The following is a 26,670-nucleotide window of genomic DNA, read 5'->3' as shown; positions in this document are numbered from 1 at the left end:
CGCTCCGAAAGAAAGAATCAAGCTCAAGCAAACGATTTCACAATCGAATCTCCCTTGCGAGAGTAACGATGCACCTTGACGAATAGATCAGACTTGAAGAAGGGTTCAATGTCGTGGATATCGATTTCGCCAGCCTGTCAATCGATTCCAGTCAGTCAGCATATGAAGCAAGCTCAGTCTGTAGAATCTTATCTATCTCACCTTGCGCGAGAGTTCTTCGACTCGGATCGATACTGAGTCTGGATGTTGTCCACTCTTGACGGCGAGGTAACGAGCTCGATCCTTGATGAGGTTACCGAGAAGGAAAGCGAGAACTTCGTCGTTGTCCTTTGCGACTCGAAGGTATTTGCTGGAGAGGGCAACAAGGCATCAGCCGAGCCGAAGAAGAAACACACCGAGATGTACTTACCGGAATCCACGTTGGAGTTGCTTCTTGATGCTGGACTTCTGAGCCGAAACGAAACTGCCGACCATGACTTGAATCGCGAGATCGATATCGTCACTCCTCACGTATTCCCGTAAGTGCATCTTGGCGCTCGCTTCTGCCATTCGGATCATCGATTCGAGATGACGGACGGTAATCGGGTAAGATCCGGTCGAGATCGATTCTCGTCGAAGTTCTGAGTAGAGTCGAGAGATCTTTTCTTGGTCCATCATGTGAAGTTGAGGCTTGACTCGGTCTCGGGCGTACTGGATGTACTTCCGTAGGAGATCTTGAGGGATAAGCTATCGAAGAATGGCGATGAGCGGTCGTTCACAAGGAGAAAGAGAAACTTCGAGCTCACATCGTCGTCAATCAGACCATTCGCGTTCACTTCATCAGCCTCTGGATCAAAGCTGGGATGACTTCGCGTGTGAGACCCAACGACGAAGTTTGCCAACATCTCGTCGATACTCGGATCGGCTTCATCCTTGACGACGCAGAGGATGTCGAATCGAGACAAGATGGGTTCCGTAAGCTCGACGTTCTGTGAGAAGGGGATTGTCGGGTTGTATCGACCTCGAATAGGATTGGCGGCGGCGACGATGGCGCATCGAGCTTGCAAAGTCGTGACAATTCCTGCTTTCGAGATTGAGATCGATTGTTGTTCCATCGCTTCGTGGATTGATGTTCTAGCAAGCGCCAAGGACTGTCAGTACAGATACCACAGAGAAGAAGAGAGAGTGCTCACCGATCAGAATCGTTCATCTTGTCAAACTCGTCGATCAAGCAAACTCCCTTGTCGGCCAACACTAAAGCTCCTCCTTCGAGAGTCCATTCCCTCGTAACTGGATCCTTCCTCACACTCGCCGTCAATCCGACTGCGGAAGCTCCTTGACCCGTCGCGAAAACTGCTCGGTTGGCGGTTTTCTCAACGTATTTCAAGAATTGAGATTTCGCGGTACCGGGGTCTCCGAGGAGAAGAACGTTGATGTCTCCTCGAATTCGATGTTTGCGATTGATATCTTTCGGTACGCCTCCAAAGAGCGAGAGAGCGATTCCAGTTTTGATGTCGTCGTGACCGTAAATCGACGGAGCCATCGATTTAATGATTCGTTTGCCGATTCGGTCGTCGCGGGCGAGAGCTCTGATCGCTTTCTCGTCGTCTTCTGTCAATCGGAACGAGGCGAAGAGGTCCTCCTTCTTGTTGACGTGATTCGCTTCGAGAACGGTCGAGAAGACGGGGAAACCGTTCTTGACGTTGAGCGAGGTGTCAAAGTTGTTTCGGTAGATACCCGTTACTTCCTATGTAACCACGGGGAAGTGAGTACAATCACACGCGAGTGAGAGTTGGAAGCAGAACGCACGACTTCGTCTCCAGGTTTAGCAGAATCGATAAGATCCCACAGGAGGATCACCTCACGATGGCGTGGAAGACGACCTGCTGGGACGGAGCCGGGTGATTCTTGTAGAGTGAGTTTTTGATAATTGCGATAGACCGTCTGAAGAGAGAGGCGAGCGAATTCAGTCGTTGAGCTGATGGAAGAAGCGCGAGAAAACTCACCTGTTCCGAGTTAACGGTAAAGGGTCCCTTCGAGTTACACGCGCTACAGAAGCTGATCTTGATCTCGCTCGCGGCATCTTGATAGAAAGGACCGAGTACCTCGCCACATTTGTTGCAGTCGAACTTGACGTACTTCAATTGAGGGAAGACTCCCGATCGCCGGGTGACGACTCCACTGACTCGGACGAGGGTATCCAGATGGTTTTGGCGTAGGTCGCGAAGAGTATAAGAGGTCGGCAGTTCAGTGATTCGAACGTGAACTTCGGAATGAATTCGGGTGTAATGAGGGAAAGCGAGGAGAATGACGTCGAGGGCTACATCGTCGAAGAGTGGTAGCATAGAGGAAGGGCAATTGGCGAGGAAGTAGGCGAGGACGGCTTTCGAATCGATAAGGTGGAGGAACGAGACTTCGAGGGATTCAGAGTTCACTGTGAGAGAGTAGGGATGTCAGTTCTCTTCGCGGTTTTCCGCGGTAAGAGCTAGAGAGCTTACACTGTCCAAGTTGATTGATGCGGGAACCGTAGGTTGACTCGTTGTTTTCGTCGGTATAAGTGAGGAGGAAGTTCTTGAACTCGCGCATGATCGTTTTTCTCGTTCGAGGGTCTTCGATCCACTGAGCAAGCGAGTCGGCGCGAATGTCGGATAGTTGTTCGATAGGCATTTCCTGAAGGGAGTGTGGGCATGAGCTTAAGGAATTGGTGCGAGCGGCAGTAGCGGAAGTTACTCACATCGTCGAATCCACCCTCATCATCGCCCATCGGCTCGTCGTAGTTCCTCCTCTGCCTTCTTCGACCGAGCAATCCACCTTCATCTTCACTGTCTTCCTCATCACTCGCCAAGAACTGAGGGATCCTAGCCTTTCGTCTCTCTCCAATAGCTCCGGCAGCCCTCGCAGCCCTTCGATCTCGGCGATCCATTCGGTCTTCCGCTGCCCTCCTCGCGTCGACATCGTCCGAGAAGTCTTCGTCGTCGTTGAGATCTCCAGCGTCGTAAGCATCCAACTTTCTGTTCTCAATGTAATCGTTTCCCATCTCGTCTCCGAACAGATCTTCTCCGTCCTCCTCTTCGCCGTCGTCTAGGTCACCATCTTCTTGTCCGAGGATCTCTTCTTCGTCGAAGTCTGAAGTTGCTGGCGGAGGTGAACTGCCGGGGAGAGATCCAGCAGGAGTCGAAGCTTGTTGCATCGCTTCATCGCGGTCTGATGAAGGTGCTGGTTGACGGTCGCGAGAAGTTGATCGTCTTCGTTTCTGTGCGGAAGAAGGAGGAGCCTAGAATGCTCGAGGGAAAGTTGAGTCGCTAGATCAAAGGAGAAGAGCAGGAGGGAGAGGCAACGCGTACCATGATAGCGGAGATTCAGGAGCGCTCTCTTACGTTCCTTCGAGTGGTGTGTGGGCGAGCGATAATCGGGGAGTGGTGGGCAAGTGGGAGAGAGAGCGAGTTCGACCTTTTCGAGGACGCGTCGCCAAATTAACCTCTTCCTCGTTTCCCGCAAGGACAGTGGAGCGGTTCAGATATCGTACCACTTGGACGTAACCGACGCGTTTCCATGGGCGGAATGTCTCTGGAAAATCGATGATTCATACTCGAATGTGCGAAGTCTCAAGACCAAGGCTGCAAGCGATCCTGAGGCTGCATACCAGGACGACTATATCACGATACGGGACCTCGTCAGCCGGCGTTGCCAATCGTGAGTCGACCCACCGAAGGAATCAATTTCGCAGAAGTTTTGCTTCGATCGCGGACACTCGAGCTCATTCTCTTTGGCGGACTTTGGCAGCGAGTGTCCTTTGCACGAATAGAATCTAGACATATTGAAGAGGGTACTGATAGGAAAGCAGAAGGGGTGCTGAAACGAGAAACTGCACAAAAAATCACCATTTCTCGATTTCTTCGACCTCTTCGCCGAAGTCCCGGTCGGTCTCCTTCGGTAGCGTAACGACAGTAACCTCCTCGTTCCTCTCAATCACGATCCCTACTTTCCCCGTCAAAGTCGAGTCTCGAGATGTGAGCTCGAGGTCGGCGAACGGTGAACTAGTTTCCATCTTCGTAGCTTTCGTGAGCATGCCGAAGAACGGACGATCCGGAAGAGGAAGTTGAGCCGCGAGGCTGAATTGGACTTGGGTGTAGTGGCGTGAGAGGTCGGTCGAGGACGGCGATCTTGGGAAATTCAAGGTGGAAACGGGAGAACGTCCCGAAGTCGAGGTGATACCGACGCTTGACGCCGAGGTAGGCGTCTGCCAAGCGTGTAGCAAGAGAAGGATCGAAACCGGTAAGCCCAGGATTGCGATTGTGAAGCTGGAGTACAGATGGGATACTCGTCAGCGACATCTCGAGAAACTCGAGCTCCTCCTCTTCTCCTGGTCCTGCAGCTTTACTCACACTGGTAGAATAACTGCTAGCTCGGACAGTAAGCCGTTTGTGAACATGCTATCGGAGTAGACGCTGATCCAGGCGCTGTGAATCGCCACCGCCGCTGTTCAGAATCGAGAACCGAATGATTAGTGTGAGTTCCCCTCGAAGGCGAGTGAAGACGCTCACCCATAGTGATTACGAACATGGAAGAAATGTGCAGCAACCATCTCCTCGTCTTGGTAAAAGCTTTGAATCCGACGCCTTCAACAGACTTCAACTCTGCGATGACTTTGCTGAGGGCTCGAGAGTAGAGCGCCCCAACGAGGAAAAACACAACTGTGAATGCCGAGCACCACGCCGTGAGACACCAATACGTTCGCTTGAACCATTTCGCGGCGTCACGAAAGTCGACAAGGGCGAGGAACAAAGCCGAAGAGGCGTCGTCGAGGACTTTCGAGTCGAGGTCGTCTCGTTTTTTCCAACTCCGTTGAGCTTGGGCGAGGATACTGTCGAATTGGAAATAGTTTGACATCCCCTCGTCGTAATTTGTCGAAGCCAGGATCGTGAGAGGTAAGGTCGAGCCGAGAAGGATGACAGGGACAGCGATTCCGACCGAATTGACGGCGAGGGCGGAGGAATACCAGGGAACTCTCGCAGACTCCGAGGCGTAGGTTCGAAGGTGGAGGATGTCTGAATAGGAGCAAGGACTGTAAGCTGCGTAAACTCGGAGACGAAGAGGCGACATAGTCTGAAACCAACAGGTTGTCGTCAAGGTCCATGCTGCGAGACACGCAGCGATCCCACCCGGGAGCCTGTTACGTTGCGGAAGGGGAGTCAGCGCGATCCATCAGAGAGATCCAGACGAAAAGAGCTAACCAGGGGAGAATGAGAGCGAGAATCCTATGTTGTACGATCTCTCCTTGGTTTGCGCGGTAGACCAACCAGACGAATACTTGTAAAGCTGTTGACAAAGTGTGAGGTCTGGCTTCGTAGTGAGAGAAAGAGCAGAGCTTACTGATCGAAGTGATCGCATCAAATCCTGCTTTGTTGAAAACGAGACTACCGAGAAGATACTTCTCCCTGCCGACCCTGACAATTCGCCATGACCACAGAGTTCCGCGCCGAGCTCTCACGATAAATCCAGCGATGAAAATCGTCGAGACTATGGCGAGGAGAACAGATCCGACAATCAAGAGAGGGTTCGCGGATTTCGGAGGTTTGTAGCTGATCAGGTTTGCGAGTTCTTGGCGTAGCACCATGTAAGGATTTGCATCGGGTGGGACCTTAACTGCGTAGCTTTGCTGTCATAGACGACGTGGTTAGCTCGCACGAATGAATGATCGGGAGACGAAAGAAGGACTTACGAGTAACGCAGCCAGTGCCTCTGCCGATTCGGGATTCAGTGAGGCCATCGAGCGAACGAAACGGCTTCCTTTCGACGAGTAGGCGGATTGAGGTTGAAGACAAGGGAGCACAAGGTCCCTGCTGAAGCGGGAGTCGGAGGTTAGGGTCCTTCTCCGAATCGTTCCCGCGGTGCTGGCGGTGCAGACCTTCCACACGTGGACGCTGGTTCCCTTCCCTGAATAACTTCCACGATTGAGGTAGAGAGGACCGGCGGTGGGAGGCAACAATGAGTTTGCGTCGTTTCCTTCTGAATCCTTCCTGCCCCGTCTAGGCGCATTCGCGGTTCGCCATCCTGTGTCTTCTCTTTCGGCCTCCAATCTACGTTGCGTGCTCAATGGTCTTCGAGAGAGTTGCAAGAGCAGCGACTTGAAGACGCAGAACCAAGTTGCGAGAGAATTGAGTTTCAGCGGTTCCGGAGACGGGGACGCCAGGCGGGCTTTCGAGGAGATCGGGTCGAGAACACAGCGAAGCAGCACGATGAACAGAGCAAAGCATCAGAAAGTGAGGGTAGAGTCGAGAAAGGAGCTCGAGATGAGCGAATTCGTTTTGAACTCGAACGGTCGCGAACCTCGTCTAGATGCAGGCAGCATTGCATGCTTAGATTTCACCGTACTATCCTAGACACCACACGAACCGCCCTACGCCCTCTCTCGACTTCCATCTCGATGGTTTCTCCCCCGAATCCTCCTGCTCCTCAATTTCAATCGACACCGACCGTCTGGCCTCTACAAGGCACCTCGAAAGGAGCGAAACCGACTACAGAAGCATCTACACCGCCTTCGAAACCAAAGAGTCGTAATCGAAATCGCAAAAAGGCAGCCAAAGTACAATCTTCCGAAGGCGCCCCTCCTACTCTCGCTCCTCCAGTTCCCTCGACTTCGAACACTCCAGCAGTCAAACAATCAACAGATCGTACATCTTTCCCGTGGAGAGGATCCGGTAGGGGGAGAGGGAGAGGAGGAGCGAACTCAACTCGAGGGGGAGCAAGTTCGAGCGCAGGAGGAGGAGGAGGAGTGAAACAGAATGGAGGTGCGAGGGGGTTCAGCACAGCAACAACTCCCTCTACAGAGTCTGGGGGAAGAAAGGGAGACGAAGGCGGAACCAGAGTCCTCAAAACGGCGTTGTTTCAATCGACTCGAACTGGCGTCAATACTCGCAGAGGAGTCCAAACTGACGCCAATGCCGCCTCGACTCCAGCACCAACATCGACATCAACTTCAGCACCAGCAAGGAGAGGTGGAGCAGGCTATCGAGGAGGAGGGAGAGGGAGAGGTCGTGGGAAAGCGAGAGGAGTTCCCGGAGGAGATCGAGGGACTGCGCTGCTGGAGAAAGTCAAAGAGACAGCTGGCGAGGAAGATCTCGAGGCACAGATTCATGCGCTTTACGACGTGAGTCCTGTCAAGTCTCATTAATCGATGGATCTGAAAGCTAAACGATGATCATTCTTTTCGTGAGACAGATTCAACGACCGTCACCTGAATCTATCGCTGCTCGAGAACATCTCATTTCCGAATTGACGGGTTACCTGAATCGAGAGCGCTTCCATTGGGGACACCCTCATTCCGCGACGGCGATGCCGCTTTCGATCGAGCCGTTCGGTTCGATTCGATTCGGACTCGGAACTTCGACCTCAGATCTCGACTTGTGTCTACTCGACCCGTATCGACCGAATGGATTCGAAGACAAGTGGTACTCGTCACGCAAGGAACACATGCAGGATCTTCCCGATATTTATCAGATGAGGAAAATCGGAAACTCGCTGTATCGAGCTGGTCTGGACAACATTCATCCCATGTGAGTTCAGCTGTTTCCCACTCTTTCTCACCGACAGCTTGTCTGACTCAGGATACATCGTTACCTCAGCCCCGACGCCGCCGTTCCGATTTGCAAATTCGAGGTCGAAATCGATGGACAAATGATTCAAGCTGATCTCAACACGAACGAACGACTCGGTCAGATCCCCTTGAGTCTCTCTGCTTGGCAGTACTAGAACTCACAGGCTTTGTCGCGACGCAGGCGTTTACAATTCTCGTCTCCTCAATTCGTATTGTAACCTTCATCCGCTCGTTCGCCCTTTATCGGTCTTCATCAAATTCTGGGCCTCTCAACGCGGACTCAACAACCCTTCAGGAGATCAAGACGGAATCGTCACTTTCTCCTCCTATACCCTCATCCTCCTCGTCATTTCGTACCTTCAACAAATCTCCCTCCTCCCGAATCTCCAAGACGAAGAACTGATCGCCTCGACCCAAACTGAACGATCTCGATTCTTCTCAACTCCGAAAGCGTACAGTCGAAGAGGGAAACTTCGACATTTGATCAGGAGTGTCGGATGGGACGTTACGTTCGTTGAATACGATCAGGAACCAGAAGGTTACGAAACGGACGAGGCGATTCTAGTCGAACTCGCGAGAGGGTTCTTCCATTTCTGGGGAGAAGAGTTCAACCCGAAAGAGAACGTCGTCAGTATCGCGAACGGAGCTCCCTTCCCTCGAGAACGACTCTTTGGTCAAGCTCCGACTCCGGATCCAAAGGCGACATTGGACGGAAAAGAGAACGGAGAAGATGGTATTTCGAAAGCGGAGAGGAAGAGACAGGAAATGGAGGATCTCGCTTTGGAGGCGTTCGCGGACGAACGAGCGCAACAAGAAGGAGGAGGAGGAGGAGTCATTACTGGAGGAGGAGCTGCTCAAACGGACGACCCTCACGCCGAACTCGACGCTATCGCCCAGGCACAGTCTGAACTCGACGAAGAACGGGAAAAGGCGACTCGAAATCGTTCTCGTGCGAACTCGAGATCGTCCTCACCGATCCCGTATGGAGATTTCGCGGAACCAGAGAAGTGGACGGAACACATGCTCGTGGTGCAAGATCCTTTCATCTTGACGAGAAACTGTGCTGGAAACGTTAGACCTGACTGGGTCGAAGAATTGAGAATTGTGAGTTTTCCTCGTCGCTTCCTGCTTGCGAGGAGTAGTTTACTGATGTTAATATATTGACTTCTTGTCATCGCAGCAAATGAGAAGAGCAAGAGATTTGATCGACGAGAAAGCACCTATCTCGAAAATCTGTCTTCATCACTACTCGGATCCCGATTTCTTACCGATAGCTTTCGCGAAACAACGAGCGAAAGCAGCAGAGCAGAAGAAGAAGCAACAAGACGCGATGGAGGCGGCGAGGTTGAGGCGACAAGCTGAAGAACGAGCGGCGCAGAAGCAGGAGGAAGAGTCGGAGAATCAGGAGGAAACGATTGACGGCGTGGTAGAGGTCAAGACGAACGAAGGTGGAGCGGTGACTGAAGATCTTCCCGCTGGATCGGGAACTAGTGCGAGCGAGGAAGTAGTAGTCGTTGAAGCGAACGAATCGCAATTGAAGGAGGAATGAACGGTGGCAGCTCTTTCTTCTGTTATGTTTTGCTTCTCTCGCCTGTATCCTCTCTGTATATTGCAACCGCTGTGAACCAAGATATTGCCTTCAGCTTCGCAAGCAACGAGAGCAGAGAATGGTTTCGAAATGAGGTTTTGATTTCACAACGACTCAAAAGAGACTTGATCTACCCGAATGCACTACTGTCCTCACACGGAGTCACCGACTACTCATGCTGCGCCCCTGCCTTAGTCGAGTTGCGCCTACTGAGCACAGAGAGGGAAATCGCAGTTGAGTGAAATCGAGTCGATGTGAACAAGCTGCTATCTATAGAATGAAACAATGAATCATCGTCAGTTCTCATCCATGTGCGAGTGCTAGAGTTGCTTGTTCCCTCTGGGTTTGATTGAATCAGGTAAAAGTAAGCTGTTGGTCTAATACTTCATCATGATCGATAAACACGATTGACAGTAGCAGAACTGATTGAATAAATGTTGTAGAACTCATCACGTAAATCGGGGGGACGGCCGGGCGAGCGAGTGGAGAGCTGGAGAGAGCAAAGGGAGAGGGAGGAAACGCACGAGACGCCGAACGAACAGGAAGAGTTACTCACAGGGAGCCTAGTATATACGAGAGCTACAGTTCAACAGAGCCGGGAGTCGATGGTCGCTTTGTGAGAGAGGTGAGGAGGAGAGAGTAAGGTGGAAGTTTTGCCTTGGAAAAGCTGTCGCCGATTCCTCTTCTTCTCCTTGTGACCCTTGCAACCCGCTAGTGCCGCCAACCTTCGACCGCCAACATGGTAAGTTACCTAGATACACGACCCGCGCAACCAGTCACGCCCTCCCGACCCGAGAAACCGACCTCGAGAAAATGAGATTCACCAACTTCGGAAAAATCGACAAATCGCCTCATCACTCGAGCCAGGGTAACCCGTCAGGCGGAATATAGGGAGTTAGAGGGATTAGTGAGCATGCTGGAGTGGAAACAGGCGAAGAATCACCCTCGAACCCGTACCTCGATCTTCCCCTCTCCTACTCAACTCTACCGCTTCTCTCGATTCTGAACCGCCGCTTTCGACACGAAACAATAGTTAAGGTATTGAAGGTTGAGATGGGCGGAAAGAATTAACGATCTCGCTTGTGTGTGCCTGTGTTGTTTAGGACCCCTCCGGCGCCGTTACCATCAGGACCCGCAAGTTCATCACCAACCGTCTGCTTCAACGCAAGCAGATGGTCGTTGACGTCCTTCACCCTACTCGTCCCAACGTCTCCAAGGACGAGCTCCGTGAGAAGCTCTCGACTATGTACAAGGCCCCCAAGGACCAAGTCATCGTCTTCGGTTTCCGCACTCAATTCGGTGGAGGAAAGTCGACTGGTTTCGCTTTGATCTACGACTCGAAAGAGTCGCTCAAATTCGAGCCCCGTTACCGTCTCGTCCGAGTGAGTTCTCGAATTCTCTTTCTTCCTTGCTTCATTACGCCTTTACTCACGCCCTTCGTTCTCTCCACAGTTCGGTCTCGCTGAGAAGAGGGAACGCACTGGACGTAAGCTCCGCAAGGAACGTAAGAACCGTGCCAAGAAGTTCAGGGGTGAGTTTTCGATTTTCCTCGTTTCACCTTTCTCGTTTCGTTGCTTACCGCTTCTCTTCTCCTTCTACAGGTACCGCCAAGGTCAAGAAGGCGTCTGAGGGAAAAAAGAAGTAGATTGGGACGTTCTAAGTGCCTCGTTGTCGTCGCTGCAACTGAACTTTCGCTCTTGGGTTTTCACTTTCCCCCCCAAATCGCCCCTTGTTCACGAGAGGCTCGACTTCGTCCATCGTGGATCTGGTCCCTTGAGATCAATACAGTCGACAATCACCTCTCGACGCCGACATTCGCCGCCTCCTCGACCATCGCATCGATCGCAACTTCCGCCTCCTCGACAAAGTTTCTCCTCCGATTCGCTTTCATTCCCCTCTCCTCATACACGCCTGAACTCGAAGCATCCTTTTTCAATACCTTCGAATCTGTATTGTCGGAAGCGTCGAAATTTCTCAAAATCGAAATCGACAACGCCCCGAAATGCGCTTTCCTTTTCCCGGCACTGGCATAACTGTCGCTTCTCGCTCTCGGTGACATCGTGATACATGTTGCAGCGGAACGATAACGAGTTTCCAGAACCTTCGGGGTTCAACTTGAAGCTGAAGCACGAAGTTTCGTGTCCGAAAATTGCGACTCTCTGCGCACCTGCGTCGCTGTGCGATCGATCTACTCGAGCTCTCGACACCGAGGCTCGATGCTCTCCGCCTAAGTACGGCTTAGGCAAGAGCTCTTTGACGTACGATGCAGTTCGCACGCTTAAAGTTGCCCTCTTTCGCTCTCAGCCGCATCCGACCACTTCTTTCTCTTTGAACGCGCTCTATAACATAGTATCGATAGAAAGAAAGACAAGTGAACCGACTATCTACCACTTCTTGTCATCCTCATCGTCGTCAATCTGCTGCCAGTGTCCCATCTCTGTCTCGACTTCGCCGTTCGGGAGGGCGACGACGGTCACAGTTTCCTCGCACCTATTGACTACGATCCCATCCAACTTGTTCGCACCTCTCGAATGACTCGTCGGAGTAGGTTGCAACTCGAGAGAGCCGAAAGGTACCCCGTCAGGAGGTATCGTTCCGTCGGCTCTTGCACCTCCTTCGAGATTTCCAGACGAAAGGAACGCGAACCGGTCGAGAGGGAGAGCTGCGACGAGATCGAATTGAGTCGTGTAAATGTGATCCAGGTTCTCCTGTTGTTGTTGCTGTTGTTGCTTCGAAGTGAGAGTCGATCCAGAAGGATTCGAGTGAGGAATCGTCGAGGAAGCGAGGGAACGAGCGGATGGAGTGGAAAGAGCGTTGTGAAGAATAATGATCGAGACGGGAATACCGAGAACCGCGACGGTGAAACTGAAAGCAAACGTTGTGAGGACGAGCGTTACGTGGAGAAGAGAGAGATAAACTGACAGAGGAATGATGATCGCGATAGCGTTCGTCGTTCCGTCCCTCAGGATTCGTTGGAGCGTTGCCGCAATCCATGAAACATTAACAGCGAGAGCGACTAATGAGATGCACACACGAAGAATTAGCGAACATGACTCGCTTGGGGGAAGGGTAGGCGCCAACTCACTACACGAGAAACCTAGTCCGATCGTAACGAGAACGAGCCACCTATAAGTCTTCGCGAACGTCTCTACTCCGGTTCTCGTTCTTCCTTGCATGCTTCGGATTGAACGCTTGAGGTCTCGCAAGTAAAGACTCGCGACTCCGACGAATGTCAAACCCAAGAAACCACACCAACCCGCCAATATCGAGAAGAATAGCTCATATGTAGTACCGTAGTCTCCCAAGTTGCGAGCGACGTCGATTACGAGTACCGAAGTGTCGTGTATTCTACCGAGATCGATGGGCGATCCGGGAGTCCAAGTTCTCGCTCCTGATTCGAGGACATTGTACAATTTCGCCGACGATTCTTGACTGTATTGAAGATTGTTCGACGCCAGGATACCGTAAGGGAGGAGCGTGCCGAGAGCGGCCATTGGTAACACGACTCCGAGCGAGTTGGTGAACTTCGCAGAGGTATACCAAGGCTCAGAGCCGTTGTGATACGCTCTGCGATGTAAGACCCTTATGTTCGTCGAACGAAGTGTCAGTGGATCGTGCACTCGGAATACTTCGGAGAAAGCAAATCGGAGACAAACCAGGTTACTGTCAATGAGTGAACCGCGCAGCAAACCGATAGCACTCCGGGAATCCTACAATATCAATCTGAGATGAGTCTTGCGCCTCATACAAAAGGTGAAGAAGGAGAAAGGGCTCACCAGGGTAACGAGTTCGACAGAAATTGAGAGCGTGTTGTTATACCCTTGACGATTCGAAACCATACGATCCACAGGAACGATTGCAGGCCTAGCCAGCGGCACATGGCGGATCAGCAACACGCTTCTCGGAATCCAGTGTAGAGAAGAGAGGAACTCACAGAGATTGAAAATCGTCATGAGCGAGACGTAAGACACCACGTAGTGAGGCAAGATGAATCGTTCTTGGCCAACTCGAACGACTCGAACGAACCAGAGCGTTCCCTTCCTCCACCTGACAACGAGTCCCGTGATGTAAAGGAGCGTTGCGACGCTGAGCAGTGATGAGGCCGTGATGAGCAAAGGCGAGAAAGCGGCTGGGGCTGGGTTGTTTAAGAGCAGGAAGGCAGTCGATTGAAAGTAAACCCAGGGATTCGTCGTATTCGGTAGGAGCCTGAGAGAGGCTTTCTACTGAGAAGAGGCGGGGTCAGTGCAAAGATCAGCTACAGCGAGCAACGGACTTACGAGGAGTTCTTCCACCTCTTCTGGTGTTTGCGCACCATTCAAGGACATGACGGTAGTTCACTGTCGAGTATGGCGAAGAGACAAGAAAGGGAAGCGGGCCGTTCGAGATGGGAGACGCAGGCTCGTGAGTATTCCGCGGAGGCGTCGTGAGGCTCGAGCAGATTCGTTTCGAGATACGAGCGGAATTACATCGAGCCCCAACGATCGAGACGAGACACTCAAGTGGCTCTCGCGATCGCGAAGCGGTCCGTGCAGGTTCAATCAATGTGGTTCAAATTGCAAATGCGAGTCTGTCACGAGGCGTACTCAGTCTCGAGCGAAAGGGCGTGCAAGCGAGAGTCTTGGACTCACATCAGCGAGAACTACGAGTCGACCCAATCGAGAGAACCGAGAATGAGAGTCTTTCGAGGTAATCTGCCGGGCAAAGGTGAGAGCAGGGTGATTTTCTTCTTTGCTTGATCGAGTGCAGACCTGTCAAGGGGAAAGTCAGGTTTCGTGAACTGACGAGAGGAGGAAAGGAAGAGGAGCTTACACCCAGACGAAACCTCCGACGGGACCCTTGACGACTTTCTCTTCCCCTTCGTCCCCTTCTTCTGCTTGAGGGACCGCGAGTATCCGATTAAGAATCTCACTTGCAGCTCGAGGACCGGCGAGGTCGATTGGAACGAGTTCAGTATCTCGAGTCAGACGAGTCGCACCGAGGGGCAGAGCGGACGACGGCGCATGAGCTCCAGCAGCTGATCAAATTTGCTCATTAGCGGTTGCGACAAGGAGACAAGTCGAGATTACTTACCTTCTCCGACCCGACATATTCTCACGTCGTCGAATTTGACGATAATAGAGAATGGACTGAGAACCCCTTGCGTGAGCGCGGGACCACCGTAGAAATACGATCGAATTTGAGAGGATTGAATGCGAGACAACGTGGAGAGATCGAGGTCAGAGGCCTGTTCTCAGGAGTATTTTGTCAGTTGCCAAGAAAGGACGAGGATGATGAAGGGTAGAGCGGAAAAAGACTTGCACCATCGCTCTTCGGCACTCGAACGACTGTCACCGTTTTGTTCGTGTTGAGCAGTTTAGTCATTTCGACGTAGAGACGCTCCGAACCAAAAACGAGGAGAACATTGACTAGTGACATGAGATCGATCAGCTCGTCTTCATGAGATTCTGAAGACGGAGAAGAGACTCGCCTTCGAATTCTCGAACAGCAGCCTTGACCTTTTCCCATCCTCCTCCTTTCTTCTCTGCCCACTCGCCCGGCGTGTCTATCAGATAACCACTCTTCCATCCGTCGATGCCTCCTGCGTCTACTGTTCTCTTGACAGCGCTCGCGACTGATTTCGTCAACAATTCGTAATGTGGTTCGTTCGTAGTCGCAGCGAGATGACCGTAAAAGTAAACGAGTGGATTGAGCACAGGCGCATACGCGTCGATGTTGACAGGGGGGACGTAGGGAGTTTGCGAGGTGGATGGAGTCGGGAATGGGACGGGAGGACCTGAGGAGAAACTGGTTCCGAAAGGTGCGATCGGAGTTGTCGTCGGTAGAAGGGAGGAAGTGCTGACGACTCCGACTGTTCCGGGTAGCGTCCACGAACCATCGTTCGGGTCTAGATTGACTACGGTCAAACCAGCAGTTTGTTGTCCAGGTTTCGCGAGAGTCGCCCTCGCTTCTCGATTCCTCCAATTCGTCAACATTTTGATCAGACTCGATTTCCCGGCTCCTCTTTCACCAATCACTAGCACTCGAGGGGGTGCAACTTCGTCGTCGGGTTGAGAGAGGTCACGGGTAACCGAGAAAGAGGAAGGACGGGAGAGATGTCGGAGGCGAGAGAGAGAAAGATGAAGGTTCAAGTAGGTCGGCATTGTCGATTCAGAGGCGACGTAGACGCTGTCGAGGGCACCTGTAACGTGGAGAGGACAAGACCATCGCGGGTTAGTTCAAGGAGCAGAGAAGAGGGAAGGAATGAACCGAGAGAATGGCAAAACACGAGAGAGAAGATCGTGTCGCTGAAGCCTCTCGAGGAGCTACACGCAGACGCTCGAGTCGAACTGCTCTATAGTTCGAGATCTCGACCAACAGCGCAAAACAACAGGCAAGCGACCTCTCTCAGACCTGGACAAACTGAGTGAAATGAATTCCATCACCCGAGTCTTTCATAGTCAATCGACCTGCCCAGGAGCTCACTGATTCCTCATCAAGTAACTCAAGCCTCGAGTTGCTCCACCAGAGTTGAGAGGGAGAGAGGAAAGTAGACTCATCTCTAATTCTGCTCCCTCGCCGTTTACGCCTGGCGCCCATACTGCTCCTCTTTGCTCGTTGGCGAACCCGTACGTTGCACCGCGCATGAGTTCGAAGCCGAACACCTCTGCGAATCCGGAGAGGAGTTTGACGCTGATCGCATCTGTTGGCGATTCCAATTCGAATCGGAGTTCGTGAGAGGGCGGTATAGAGAACTTCCGTGTTGATGCCGTAGACATTGCTCGAGGAGTTTCAGGCGGCGAAGAGATTCGGGAAGTGAAGAGAGAAATGAGGCAAAAGAATGATTCGCGAAGTTGCGTGAGTTTCGCTTGAACTTGGATCAAATTTTGGGCAAACGATGCGCTAGTCGTCGTATATACTCCGCTCAGAATACGGAGTGGGCCAGAGAAGCTTTGAAAAGCAGACGAAGTTGGATGCGAAGCTGCGATTCAAGGTCGACGAAGACATTGAGTCGTCTGAAGAAGCGCAACATGGAGCGTGCTTTCAGGCCACCGCCTTTGCGGCGGGGAAGCTCTGTCGAGTACCTCTCTATTGTGACCCTCGAAGCGGCACAGATACTGACGAAACTAAGCACTTTCTTTGTAAACAAAACTTTCCTTTTTCCCAAATGAAATCTATATGATAGCAGCGAAAGATCCCCTAGTTGATACGGTCGAGACGCTTGCGAGACGATGAACCGTTGCCCTTTCCGTTGCCCTTTCGCTTCTTGTGCAGCTTTTGAGTGTCGATGACGGTAGAGTTGGTCGAAGCGATGTGTTCGTAAACGAGATTCTCGTCGTCGATGAATGTAAGTCGACCCCAGCCGTACGTATTATCGTTCGAGAAGACGGAACCATTTGCGCGTTTGACGGGATCGTCGAAATCGTCGAGTCCCTGTTCGCGAGAGAAAGTCAGCTTGGGTTCTCCCTTGCGATCAAGGATGTCAGACTCACATCGTAGTGTCCAGCGTTACCTGCAACGATATAGGCTGGCGCACGAGGGTTGTTGAAGCCGTTGGGATCGACGGTGCCTGCGAAAATGAATACAAAAAGTTAGGATCCACTCGAACGATTCGGCGTAGGAGGATCAGACGAACCATTGTAGATCGGAGCGAAGACCTCGTAGTTGTGAACATGACCATGAAACACGAGATCGACTTGATTGTCGTACAGGATCTTTTCGAAAGCTTGCTGCCACGCGACTCCAAGCTCACACCCGCTGCTGCAGTAGTAGGGACGGTGAAGGAACACGATGACCCAAGGAGTCTTGTGCCTATCGACGCGGCTAAGATCGTTGGCGAGGAAGTCGATTTGTTGATTTGGTTCGCCGAACGGTCCATTGACGTTCCCGGTTGACGCATTGAAGGGTTTCGCTTCAATCGGGCCCGTCAAGTTAGCCCCAAGGTCGGTTTCGGCAGTTAGCGAGACGAAGTGAGTCTGGCCAACGAGCGATGGACAAGTTCAGAAATGTTAGATCTGCGAGGAGAAGCATAAGAAAAGCTCACCATTCCGTAGTCATAAGAGTACCAGAAGTTCTCGAGACCGTTCGAGACTGATCCGGGCATTCGGAAGTGGTCGCTGAGAAGCATCTCATGTCAGAACCAGCTGCTCAAGAGGATCGAAGAGCTGATTCGTACCGGAAACCCTTGAATTCAGTTTGTCCCTCGAAACAGTAACTTTCGTCGTAGGCGATATTCGCCTTTTTGTTCTTCTGTTGACCGTTCAAGCAGTTGGCTTCGTGATTTCCCGGAGAAACCATCCTAGAAGAGCGCGATCGATCAGCCAGATGTTGCGTTTTCGCGATTCAGATGCAAAATGATCAACTCACCAAGGACGGCGAGCCGTGATTTCCGACATTTGATCGTAGAACTGCTCGGACATTTCTTCGTACTTGTCTGCGACCATCGCTCGGGTAGGTTGAGTTGAGTTCTTGTCGGTCCCGAAGAACCCTTGATAGCTCTCTTTGATGAAGTAATCGGCGTATCCAATATCTCCCACGATATGCGAGAACTCGAAGGTGTCGAGTTGTTCGGTGAGACTTTGGATCGTGTTCGTTTCTTTAGCTTTCAGGAAAGTGTCCGGTCCTCCGATGGGACCCGAGTAGGTCGTCAATCCTTGACTCCCCATCAGTCCCAAGTCGGCGAATACCGCCATAGAATAAGAGGTCTTGTCGCCTGCAGCTCGGGCAGTGGTGAAAGTGTATGAAGGTCGGTAAGCTCCTCCAGGTTCGTTCGTGTGTGATACTGGTCTCGTTCCCTCTGCGTCAGCGTATCTTCCTCCACGACGAGTCAGCGAGTACTAGACTCACCTTGGTACCAATACTTTGTCGCGGGCTTGAGCCCCGAAAGAAGAACATGATTGTTGTAGGTTCGAGAAGTCTCGTAGGTCGTCGAATCGTTTGAGGTTGCGACTTGGTCGAGTTTCCTGGGATCAGTGCCGAAGTAGACGGTTGGCTGATCAATCTGCTTGAAGGAACTCCAGGAAACAGTCATTCCGTTCGAACCTTGGAACGCGAGTCGATGTTGCAGCGGCTCGTACAGGTTTGCCGGTATCGCTCCGGGAACTGATCGCGAGTCAACTGCGTGAGCTCGCTATGAATGTCGAGTGTAGCGAGCAAGCGAGACTTACTGTGAACTCCATTTCCGAAATCCGTCACCGACTCCGGCCAAGGTGCGACGCTCGTGTTTGAAGAGGATTGAGCGACGGCGTGAGAAGCGAGAGATGCGAACGCTCCGATCTTGACGAGCGATGAGATCATGGTCTTTTGAGAAAACGAGTGAGGAACGAAGCGAGAGCGAGACAATACTCAGAACCAGACGCGTTCCAGAGAGCGAAAGTTTGGAATTATCTACATGATGTACGCGGGAAGAAGCCTCCGCTCAAAAACGGCGCTAGAGAGGGAGAACGTGTGCAAAACAAGCCGAACGTGCGTCGCGACGAATTCGAAATCCCCTGAAGAAACTGCAGGAATAGCTATCGAAATATGGCTCTGTTCTCGAGGTCGGAGAGTTCGTGGGGAGGTCGCTGCTCGAAACGAAGAGGCGAGTTAGCAAGACGAATCTCCGGGAAGAATGTAAGGACGAGACGAGACCCCCGAATCTCTATTTGATCACGAGACTCCCTCCCAGTCTTCTCCCTGGCCTTCGATGAGCTGCGAGTGACAGCGAACGAGGCGTTGCCGGCTCTCGAGTCCCGAAGCGCGAAAATTGGATGATTGATTCTGCGGAGGCTGAGCGAGACCAAACGAAGGGTAGCGATCTCGATGGCTGGTCTGGCCGAGCGGATAGCGCCGTTATAGCTAAACCACAGTACGCGCAAGTTTGGCGAGTCGAATCTGAGTGAGTGAGAGGAAGGAAAGAGAGAGGTTGTCTCTTCGCTGCTCACCACATCTCAGTATGTCGGGAAACGCCTCTGCAGCTACTCCAGCTGCACCTACACCTTTCTATCAGCTCTACCGTCGTTCATCGTAAGCTCCCACGCAGTCGGATGAGGTGCCGAAGATCTTGTTGATGAAACTGATTCGTCATCTCTGTAGCCTCGGTAACGCGTTGGTAGAAGCCCTCGATGAGTTGATCAACAGTGGACATATCAATCCTCAGTTGGCATTGCAGACGCTCGCTCAGGTGAGGATTCCTGCCCGTATTTCCTCTGTTTCCCGTCCACTCACTCACGCGACTCGACTCGACATTGGATAGTTTGACAAGTCTGCTTCACAAGCGATCAACAAGGAGGTCAAGACTAAATCGAGCGTCAAAGCCCATCTCAACACCTACCGACTTTGTGACGAGGTGAACTCTCTCACTCGGAGAGTTGCGTCGCGACGTCTTTATAGACTGGATGACTGACTTCGGACGGCATGCCTCCTCTCGAACGGTCTCTACGATAGGTCTGGACGTTTGTCCTACAAAATCCTACTTTCAAACTCGAAGGAAACAACGAAGTCGTGACGGGATTGGGAAAATGCAAAATCGTCGCATGCAAGTCCGGTGACGCTCCCGCCAAGTAAGGTCGACTGATGGGGTTCGCCTCGAAGAGAAGGACGAGCGCTTCGTTGCGTTACGTCCTTGCCTCGTTTTCGTCACTTCTTCGATTCTTCCCGGAGTCGTTCTCTCCTCTCGCATATGAGGCTCGCCTCACCAACTACTTGCTCAACAATGTTATCTCGCACGACTTCCTACAGTCATTCTCGCTCCCATCCCATTCTTCGCATTCCGCAAAAACAAGATTCCTCTCTCTTTTCGTCCTCGTTCGTTTACTCAAGTTCGTTCTTCGTTTGTCGTACCATACCTCTTCTTCTTCTCCTTTCTCACGAAAACACTTCCTCTTTTGCTGTGTTCTCGCAATGACAACATAGACAAAACTGAAAAACTGCAAATCATCGATGTCCCGCGTCGTTCGATTCCATGGTTCGTTACAGTGCAATACAAGGGGAATTCGATAGCAACGGCTGTGAATAAACGTGAATGATACAGGAGAACTGAAGTAGAACTCGAACATAGACAGATGGAACGGGTATTATGCTGAAGGGGAAAGAAACCTGGGTAAATTGAGCTGCGAGCTGGGTAGAGGCTGGTTGACGGTTTGTAGTCACATTCAGGAGATTGTGCAGCATCTACAAGTTGAACCTTTTCGGGGTTTGTCGATACTGTCTGCAAAAAGATAAAATCTCGAGTCAGCTTGATGAACTGGATCGAGACAAAAGACGATGCTCACCATCTTGGACCTCTTCCAGTGGTATTGTTCTGATATGTAGGTGGACGATGGTCGGCGGCTGCCCTTCCTCCTGGGGCGGTTTCAGGTTGTAACCTACGAAAAGCGCGCAACGAATTTCATCAGCTCTTTCTCGGAGCTCGCTGGAGACCCCAGAATGGGATGGGAACTCATTCGAAAGGAGTTTCTCAGGCTCAAGGAATCTTCCAAGGTATAGCCTGTTGATACGGGATGACCATTTAGGCTTTCAGTCGAAAGAACTCGAATCTTGAGTGAGCGAGAGTCTCGAACTTACAGTCGAATCGAATCGGGACCTGTGACAGGTGCTTCGCTCGTTCTCCACGCTGCGTGAGGGTGATTAGTCTCCCGACCGCAGAAGAGAGAGAGCGGGACTTCGTTTGAGCTCACCTGTAGGCCACTCTGAATGAATCCTTTGCCTGACTTGCTCCACTGTTTCTTCGCTACCCACTCTCCATCGTTTCCTCGCCCCGCTCATGAGCAAAAAGTCGATCTCGAAGGGATCACCCTTGACGTCTGACGCGGGCGGAGAGAGGTCCGGAGCTGGTGCGACTTTTGGCGTTTCGGATTCTTCTCGAGGCGGAATGTTTTCGGATTTTTCGGCTTCATGAGGCGGTAGAGAGGATCTTGATGGGTTCATTGAGGCGACACAAGGGTATCTGTGTGCCGAGGGAGAGACCAGGCTGGAATGGTCGGGGAGATGTTTTCGGAAGCGGGTGGGGGTCGGGGAAGGAACGCGCGTGAGAGCTTGCAGGTGAGCGGTAGAGATAGCAGGCCCGAATGCGTCGAAGGGGAGGTCGTTCGGCAAGTGGGAGTGTGATGAGAGGGCGGAAGGAGAGAAAGCTTCTCTCTCCTTCTCCCACTCATCTCGGATTCCAGAATCAACCAAACGCCATGTCGAACGCAGCGAGACAACTATCGATCAAGACTGGAGTAGTCAACCGGTCAGTCTCGCAAGGTCCCTCTTGCTCAGAAGTTTGCTCATTCAACTCGATTCGAATCGGCATCAATCTAGTCTCGTGAAGGAAGTTGCGTCGTACAAGACAGAAGCCGAAGCTGCGAAAGCTACAGCGGACAAGATGGAAGCAGAGGAGGAAGACGAATACGAAGTGAAACAAGCTGTCAGTCCTCGTTTCCTTTCACGGTATCTGCGGGTTCTTGGTGAAGATGGTTGAAGCTGACAACGATTGGAATCGATAACAGAGAAGGGTTCAAGCAGACAGTCTACAAATGATTCCGGATTCTGAGAAACGATTAGCGAAAGCAATCGAAGATTTGGAAGAACTCGTCGTACGTTATCCGGATGCTCTTCGCTCTGCCACCAGCTGACGTGAGTCGACGTTTTTCAACTGTAGATGAGCGCGGAAGACGAGATCTCGAGTACGGAGGAGTTTAAAAAGGCGGAAGCTGCACTCAAAGCTGCGAAACCAGAGTAAAATCTCGGTTTATTTCTTGCACCAGCGGGTCTAGTGTCGGATATTGTAGGCCTTGTCGCCTGTTGGATCTCGCTGGACGGGAAAGATGCACGGAGCGTCGACGAGCGTGGCGAAGAAGACTTGGGAAGAACGGCGAAAACGAGGATTACAAATGTTCGAATATCGAAGTTTCATTAGACACGCCGTGGAATATCATAGATCAGTGCGACGTACTTGCTTACTGTTGAGAACGAGGCCCAAAAAAAGAGAGCGATCTATTTTGCGAGATTTCCAGAAGTTTGGTGAAGTTGGAAAAATACGCCACTGTCTGACCCTCTCCATTCACTTTCTCGCCTTCGACCACTCGGATACCTCACAGATGAGTTTAGCAGATCAACGAGCAGCAAAGCGGAACCGCATCTACACCGCGGAAGATGTCGAAGCACACTCCTCGGCCACGGATTGTTGGGTCACTTACAAAGGCAAGGTCTACGACGTGAGTCTTCCTCTTACGGTCTAGGATGGATCCTCACTTTGTAGTAATCCACTGACGCGTCCGCGATCCGCAGGTGACACGATTCTTGGAAGATCATCCTGGAACGGAAGAAACTATTCTCGCCTACGCTGGAAAGGATGTCGAAGCAGCGATGGAAGACCCTGCGGAACATTCTCATTCAGATTCGGCGTATCAAGTACTCAATGAGTATCAAGTTGGACGTGTCGTTTCGGGAGAAGCGATTACCAACCCGGATTTCGAGTACAAGGATGGATGGGCACCTTCAGACACGGACGAGAAGAGTGATTGGGAGAAGAACCAGTTCTTGGATCTCGACAGGCCGTTGATCATGCAAGTATGGAATTCGGAATTTTCGAAATCTTTCTATCTCAAACAAGTTCACCAACCGAGGTGAGTTCCCCTTGACCCTGTGTGTTTTCTTGCTTCGAAGCTGACACTCTCGATTATCGTAGACATCTCCCCCGCCCTGCGCGTTTGTTCGGTCCCTCGTACCTCGAAATTTTCACAATGACATCGTGGTATGTCGTTCCGATAATTTGGGTCCCGATCACGCTCTACATCTTCCGCCAATCGATCCTACAACAACTCGCAAAAGGTCTTTCTCTCACGACTGCCTTCCAACGAACCGGTACTTGTTTCCTCGTCGGTAACGTCATCTGGACCGTAAGATTACATTTCTTCCCTTTCGCGTCGTTCTGTCCTCACGCTGACCCCGTTTCCTGTTACAGATCCTCGAATATGTTATGCATCGATTCGTCTTCCACGTCGAAGAGTGGCTCCCGGATCGTCCTTTCTTCCTCATGCTTCATTTCCTCCTCCACGGAATTCACCACTACGTTCCCGTTCGTGATCGATTTCTCTCTCTCTCGCTTTGTATCTGTTGCTGACTTTGAGGTCGTCTGTACAGATGGATCGTATGCGTCTCGTCATGCCGCCTATCCTATTCACCGCTCTTCAGGCTCCCTTCACCAAGTTGGCGCACACGATTTTCCCCAACTGGATGGCCAACGGTGTGATTGCTGGCAGTTTTGCAATGTATGTCGTTTACGACATGCTGCACTACGCCATGCATCACACCAAGTTGCCCGCCGTGAGTTTATTTCTTACTCATCATTTTCAGAACAATCGAATTTACTCCTTTTCTTCTCCTTCTCCTAGTACATCAAGAAGCAGAAGTCCTGGCATATGGAGCACCATTATCGAAATTGGGACGCAGGCTATGGTCAGTTCCTTTTCCTGTACTCCAACTCATACGCGACGCTGACGACTTTTCACTCTAGGCGTTACTTCGAACTTTTGGGATTACGTTTTCGGAACCGAGGTGAGACCTTCTCGCTGTAGTCTGTTTACGTCGAGCTAGAGCTGATCTGTTCACGTCGTCGCAGTTTGTAAGGAACACGGACGGCTCCGCAAAGGTCGACTCGAAAACCACTTAATAGGTCGACTCGCACTTCGCCTCAGTTTCACCCGCCCCTCGCTTGCGCCTCGCTCCATCTCCTACCCTCATTCCCCTCCTTTCTAACCCATTCTTTCGTTTTTCTTCTTAGACTTTTTTCTGTCCTCGAAGCTATCGCTTCGTTGTCACTCGCTTCCCTTTCTCGAGGCTATTTGTTCATCCTACCCGCATTATGGCTCCTTTAACCCTTACTACCCGTTGTGTAATCACTCATTCCCCGGTCGACAACACCGTCCGTTCTCTTACGTTCTCTCCTAGATCTTTTCTTCTTTTTCGCTCCACGGAGAGTTAGCTAGCACGAAACCGGAGAAGCCTTCCTCTCGGTTGACAGCGATTCCTGTCGTCGGGGCAAGCATCCGCTTCATCTTCGCTAGCTAGAGTTGTCCGAGAAGTTCTCAGATCTCATGTCTCTCCTCCTCTCCCACTTTACATCAAATCCTCGGCATAGTCCTTGCGGCGCTCAATCAGGCTCTGACCTCTCTCATCATCGCCACCGGTCGACGAGCTCGACAACGCTAATCAGTAGCGAATCGTCATTCAACTTCCATCTACCACACCCTCCGGAAAGGCTCCGCTAACGAGACGCTTCGAGACTACTGTGAACTGGTGACTATCTTCTGAGGTAGGTTCTTATAAAGCTGAGATCCCATCGGATTCAGACGCTTACTCGACCTTGTGATGTTGATCTCGTAGGTTGGTCGAGGAACGCTGGAGGGACGTTCAGAGACTCTTCAGGCAACAGGGTCATCCGAGACGGTGAGAACTACCTGTGTGCGAGCTCCAGATCCGTCAGGCTGACCTGATTCCTCGTCGCCAAACAGATCAGAATGGATCGCCTCTCTCGCTTGCCCACCGAGCTCCTCGACGCCATCTTTGAGATCGCAGCTAAGAACTCAAGCTCGGACTCGAACTTGACAACTCGTGGGATTTCAAGGGGCCTCTTACTCTCGCAGGAACGAGCTCTTTATCGCACGATCAACGTCAAATCCTCGCAACAATTGTCCCAACTTGTTCGTACGCTCGACACTCAACCACATAAAGGCAACCACACTCAGAGACTCGAATGGAATCGTGCGGAAGTTGACTGTATCAGAGGAAGAAACATCGACGTCGAACCGCTCTTGCGCCTTCTGCCGAATTTGGTCAAAATCAAGTTTAGTCGGGTCTCAGAAGCATTCGCGCTTCATTTCCTCAAGCACTCGAACCTCTTATCCTCCCTTCGTACTCTTCGCCTCGACGAGACTCCACTCAGCTCTTCACTCGTTGATTGTCTCAGCCGAGTTCCGACTCTCCGACGCATCGAGGTAGATGATGGGGTTGAGCAGGAGGAGGACGCTCACTGGAACCCCGCTATTCAAGTACTGCAAGTCGTCATTCGAACCAAGCACACCTTCCGCTTTCCTGCGCCGTCTAGACTTCCTCAATTCTTCCCTTCGGCGACCATTCCTTCTGTCGACATTGGGGTTTTCTGCCGCGATGCCTCTATCCTCCCTCTTTTCGACATTCTCGGTGATGGACTCGTTGTTCTTCGACTCAGAAGTGACAACTTCTACTCATTTCACGACCCAATCGACCATCTCCTTCCAAAGTTTACCGGCCTCCGATATCTTCACCTGCATCCCCCCTTTGTATCCGACTCCTTCCAAGCTCATATCCTCGATCTCCCCAATCTGGTCGTGCTCAGTCTCGCCTGGAACGCCCAAACTCCGAACCTCGACGAACTTTTCGGAGGACTCCGTTCTTTACCCCACCTTCACACGCTCACTCTCGCATATCTCGGAATCGAGAAAGGGTTCGAGTTCAACTTTGACTTCGCCCAGGTGGAATTTGATCATCCAGACTCTTATGACTGGGATCCTCTTGTCTTTCTCGAAGGAGCTGAAGATCTCTTCGAAACGTTTGATTGGAAATTACCATGGAACGACAGGATCTCGGACGTCTTGCCTCAAGTAATCGAGATGGAGGAGAAAGCGCGAGCCGTCGGTCTCGTCGTCGAAAGTAATCTCTCGGAACTTGTTCTGGTTTTCAGACTCGCGGTTGTCGAGTTTTATAACCGCGCGGTCGGAGACCTCTACTTCAACGGTTTCAAAAGGCCTCTAGAATACATTCTACCCCTCGCCGAAAAACACGGCCTCGATCTCGATCGCCTCGAAATCGACCTCGACGACGACTTCGAAACCGAAGAACTTGAATGGTTCGAAGATGGCGCTTATGTCGAAGGATCCGGAGAGTATGAAGGAGAGGATTGGCGTCTCGTTTACGGGTTAAGGTACAAGTCATCTCTGGAAAATAGATCAAAGGAAGAGCAGGAGGAAGAAGAAGAGAGCGATGGATCGGAGCAGAGTTCAGGGGAAAGTGGAAGCGACTAGTCTTGAGGGAGATGAAACATGTTCGTGCTCTTGTTCTTCCTCTCGTGTAGCTCTGAATCTCTGCTGATCTCCTTGAACTTTTCGGCCCGAGATCCTTTGTCACGTCTTCATTGTTGTTCCCTCGCTGCCCTCCCTCACAGTCGCTATACCCTGTCGCGTTCTCAGAGAGTAGAGATCAGCCGGAGACTATTACTATCCAGTCAGCACAATGTCATTCCATTCGTTCTTACTCGTCGGAAGTTGCAAAACGTGTTTCGCAATTGTGAAACTCACAGCGCACGTCAGCAGCTCCTCGTCTTTGCTATCGTCTTTGCTATCGTCACAGCGCCGTGAATGTTCGTTGACAGTTAAGCACTAGCTTGTAACACTGGTCACTGACTCTCGACCGGAAGAACACGGCTGTAAACCCGTTCTGATAGCCTCGACAATCCGGCCGTCTGGGGCGCAACCAGATCGCTTTCGTCGAACCTGACTGACCGCGAGACAAAGCTCGAATACAGGCGAGT

The 26,670-nt window shown here is 51.6% G+C and overlaps 12 protein-coding genes across 12 annotated transcripts; 6 read left to right on the top strand and 6 right to left on the bottom strand.

The window, feature by feature from the left end:
• Nucleotides 1–23: 23 nt before the first annotated feature.
• On the bottom strand, nt 24–3,326 carry MCM2 (MCM DNA helicase complex subunit MCM2; the record flags this gene model as incomplete). The annotated part of the gene is made up of 10 exons (XM_076630432.1): nt 24–134; nt 202–349; nt 410–726; nt 786–1,113; nt 1,173–1,726; nt 1,789–1,923; nt 1,986–2,413; nt 2,478–2,649; nt 2,714–3,253; nt 3,324–3,326. 10 exons carry the CDS (start codon nt 3,324–3,326, stop codon nt 24–26), a joined length of 2,736 nt encoding a protein of 911 aa, XP_076489491.1.
• Nucleotides 3,327–3,856: 530 nt separating this feature from the next.
• JCM6883_005976 (uncharacterized protein) lies at nt 3,857–5,749 on the bottom strand (the record flags this gene model as incomplete). Its single annotated transcript, XM_076630431.1, has 7 exons — nt 3,857–4,280; nt 4,365–4,458; nt 4,524–5,027; nt 5,097–5,149; nt 5,214–5,298; nt 5,353–5,638; nt 5,702–5,749. The coding sequence occupies 7 exons, from the start codon at nt 5,747–5,749 to the stop codon at nt 3,857–3,859; spliced, it is 1,494 nt and encodes a 497-aa protein (XP_076489490.1).
• A 657-nt stretch (nt 5,750–6,406) lies between these two features.
• On the top strand, nt 6,407–9,125 carry JCM6883_005975 (uncharacterized protein; the record flags this gene model as incomplete). The annotated part of the gene is made up of 5 exons (XM_076630430.1): nt 6,407–7,129; nt 7,201–7,535; nt 7,605–7,693; nt 7,758–8,680; nt 8,757–9,125. The coding sequence occupies 5 exons, from the start codon at nt 6,407–6,409 to the stop codon at nt 9,123–9,125; spliced, it is 2,439 nt and encodes an 812-aa protein (XP_076489489.1).
• A 778-nt stretch (nt 9,126–9,903) lies between these two features.
• On the top strand, nt 9,904–10,809 carry JCM6883_005974 (40S ribosomal protein S24; the record flags this gene model as incomplete). Its single annotated transcript, XM_076630429.1, has 4 exons — nt 9,904–9,906; nt 10,268–10,546; nt 10,617–10,695; nt 10,766–10,809. 4 exons carry the CDS (start codon nt 9,904–9,906, stop codon nt 10,807–10,809), a joined length of 405 nt encoding a protein of 134 aa, XP_076489488.1.
• A 739-nt stretch (nt 10,810–11,548) lies between these two features.
• Nucleotides 11,549–13,489, bottom strand: JCM6883_005973 (uncharacterized protein; the record flags this gene model as incomplete). Its single annotated transcript, XM_076630428.1, has 7 exons — nt 11,549–12,029; nt 12,087–12,180; nt 12,250–12,746; nt 12,821–12,874; nt 12,941–13,028; nt 13,099–13,384; nt 13,442–13,489. The coding sequence occupies 7 exons, from the start codon at nt 13,487–13,489 to the stop codon at nt 11,549–11,551; spliced, it is 1,548 nt and encodes a 515-aa protein (XP_076489487.1).
• Nucleotides 13,490–13,803: 314 nt separating this feature from the next.
• On the bottom strand, nt 13,804–15,919 carry CLP1 (cleavage polyadenylation factor subunit CLP1; the record flags this gene model as incomplete). The annotated part of the gene is made up of 7 exons (XM_076630427.1): nt 13,804–13,912; nt 13,974–14,178; nt 14,235–14,388; nt 14,463–14,569; nt 14,632–15,342; nt 15,411–15,466; nt 15,627–15,919. 7 exons carry the CDS (start codon nt 15,917–15,919, stop codon nt 13,804–13,806), a joined length of 1,635 nt encoding a protein of 544 aa, XP_076489486.1.
• Nucleotides 15,920–16,340: 421 nt separating this feature from the next.
• On the bottom strand, nt 16,341–18,437 carry JCM6883_005971 (purple acid phosphatase family protein; the record flags this gene model as incomplete). The annotated part of the gene is made up of 8 exons (XM_076630426.1): nt 16,341–16,574; nt 16,634–16,710; nt 16,777–17,116; nt 17,185–17,257; nt 17,317–17,439; nt 17,508–17,922; nt 17,988–18,242; nt 18,308–18,437. The coding sequence occupies 8 exons, from the start codon at nt 18,435–18,437 to the stop codon at nt 16,341–16,343; spliced, it is 1,647 nt and encodes a 548-aa protein (XP_076489485.1).
• Nucleotides 18,438–19,074: 637 nt separating this feature from the next.
• Nucleotides 19,075–19,685, top strand: TOA2 (transcription initiation factor IIA subunit gamma; the record flags this gene model as incomplete). The annotated part of the gene is made up of 4 exons (XM_076630425.1): nt 19,075–19,145; nt 19,215–19,302; nt 19,375–19,467; nt 19,566–19,685. 4 exons carry the CDS (start codon nt 19,075–19,077, stop codon nt 19,683–19,685), a joined length of 372 nt encoding a protein of 123 aa, XP_076489484.1.
• Nucleotides 19,686–20,272: 587 nt separating this feature from the next.
• JCM6883_005969 (uncharacterized protein) lies at nt 20,273–21,047 on the bottom strand (the record flags this gene model as incomplete). Its single annotated transcript, XM_076630424.1, has 3 exons — nt 20,273–20,328; nt 20,393–20,485; nt 20,798–21,047. The coding sequence occupies 3 exons, from the start codon at nt 21,045–21,047 to the stop codon at nt 20,273–20,275; spliced, it is 399 nt and encodes a 132-aa protein (XP_076489483.1).
• Nucleotides 21,048–21,301: 254 nt separating this feature from the next.
• Nucleotides 21,302–21,843, top strand: RBL2 (Rbl2p; the record flags this gene model as incomplete). Its single annotated transcript, XM_076630423.1, has 4 exons — nt 21,302–21,351; nt 21,423–21,528; nt 21,611–21,697; nt 21,763–21,843. The coding sequence occupies 4 exons, from the start codon at nt 21,302–21,304 to the stop codon at nt 21,841–21,843; spliced, it is 324 nt and encodes a 107-aa protein (XP_076489482.1).
• A 358-nt stretch (nt 21,844–22,201) lies between these two features.
• On the top strand, nt 22,202–23,775 carry SCS7 (fatty acid alpha-hydroxylase; the record flags this gene model as incomplete). The annotated part of the gene is made up of 8 exons (XM_076630422.1): nt 22,202–22,318; nt 22,392–22,729; nt 22,792–23,002; nt 23,068–23,181; nt 23,247–23,429; nt 23,498–23,561; nt 23,620–23,660; nt 23,725–23,775. 8 exons carry the CDS (start codon nt 22,202–22,204, stop codon nt 23,773–23,775), a joined length of 1,119 nt encoding a protein of 372 aa, XP_076489481.1.
• Nucleotides 23,776–24,622: 847 nt separating this feature from the next.
• Nucleotides 24,623–26,164, top strand: JCM6883_005966 (uncharacterized protein; the record flags this gene model as incomplete). The annotated part of the gene is made up of 1 exon (XM_076630421.1): nt 24,623–26,164. The coding sequence occupies one exon, from the start codon at nt 24,623–24,625 to the stop codon at nt 26,162–26,164; it is 1,542 nt and encodes a 513-aa protein (XP_076489480.1).
• Between the last annotated feature and the right edge of the window lie 506 nt (nt 26,165–26,670).

The sequence above is a fragment of the Sporobolomyces salmoneus genome, assembly GCF_050403485.1.
Source record: "Sporobolomyces salmoneus JCM6883 DNA, S_salmoneus_JCM6883_v1_ctg10, whole genome shotgun sequence".
Lineage (NCBI taxonomy): Eukaryota > Fungi > Basidiomycota > Microbotryomycetes > Sporidiobolales > Sporidiobolaceae > Sporobolomyces > Sporobolomyces salmoneus.
The sequence above is the reverse complement of the archived record's forward strand: the minus strand, read 5'-3'. Positions and strand labels throughout refer to the sequence as shown.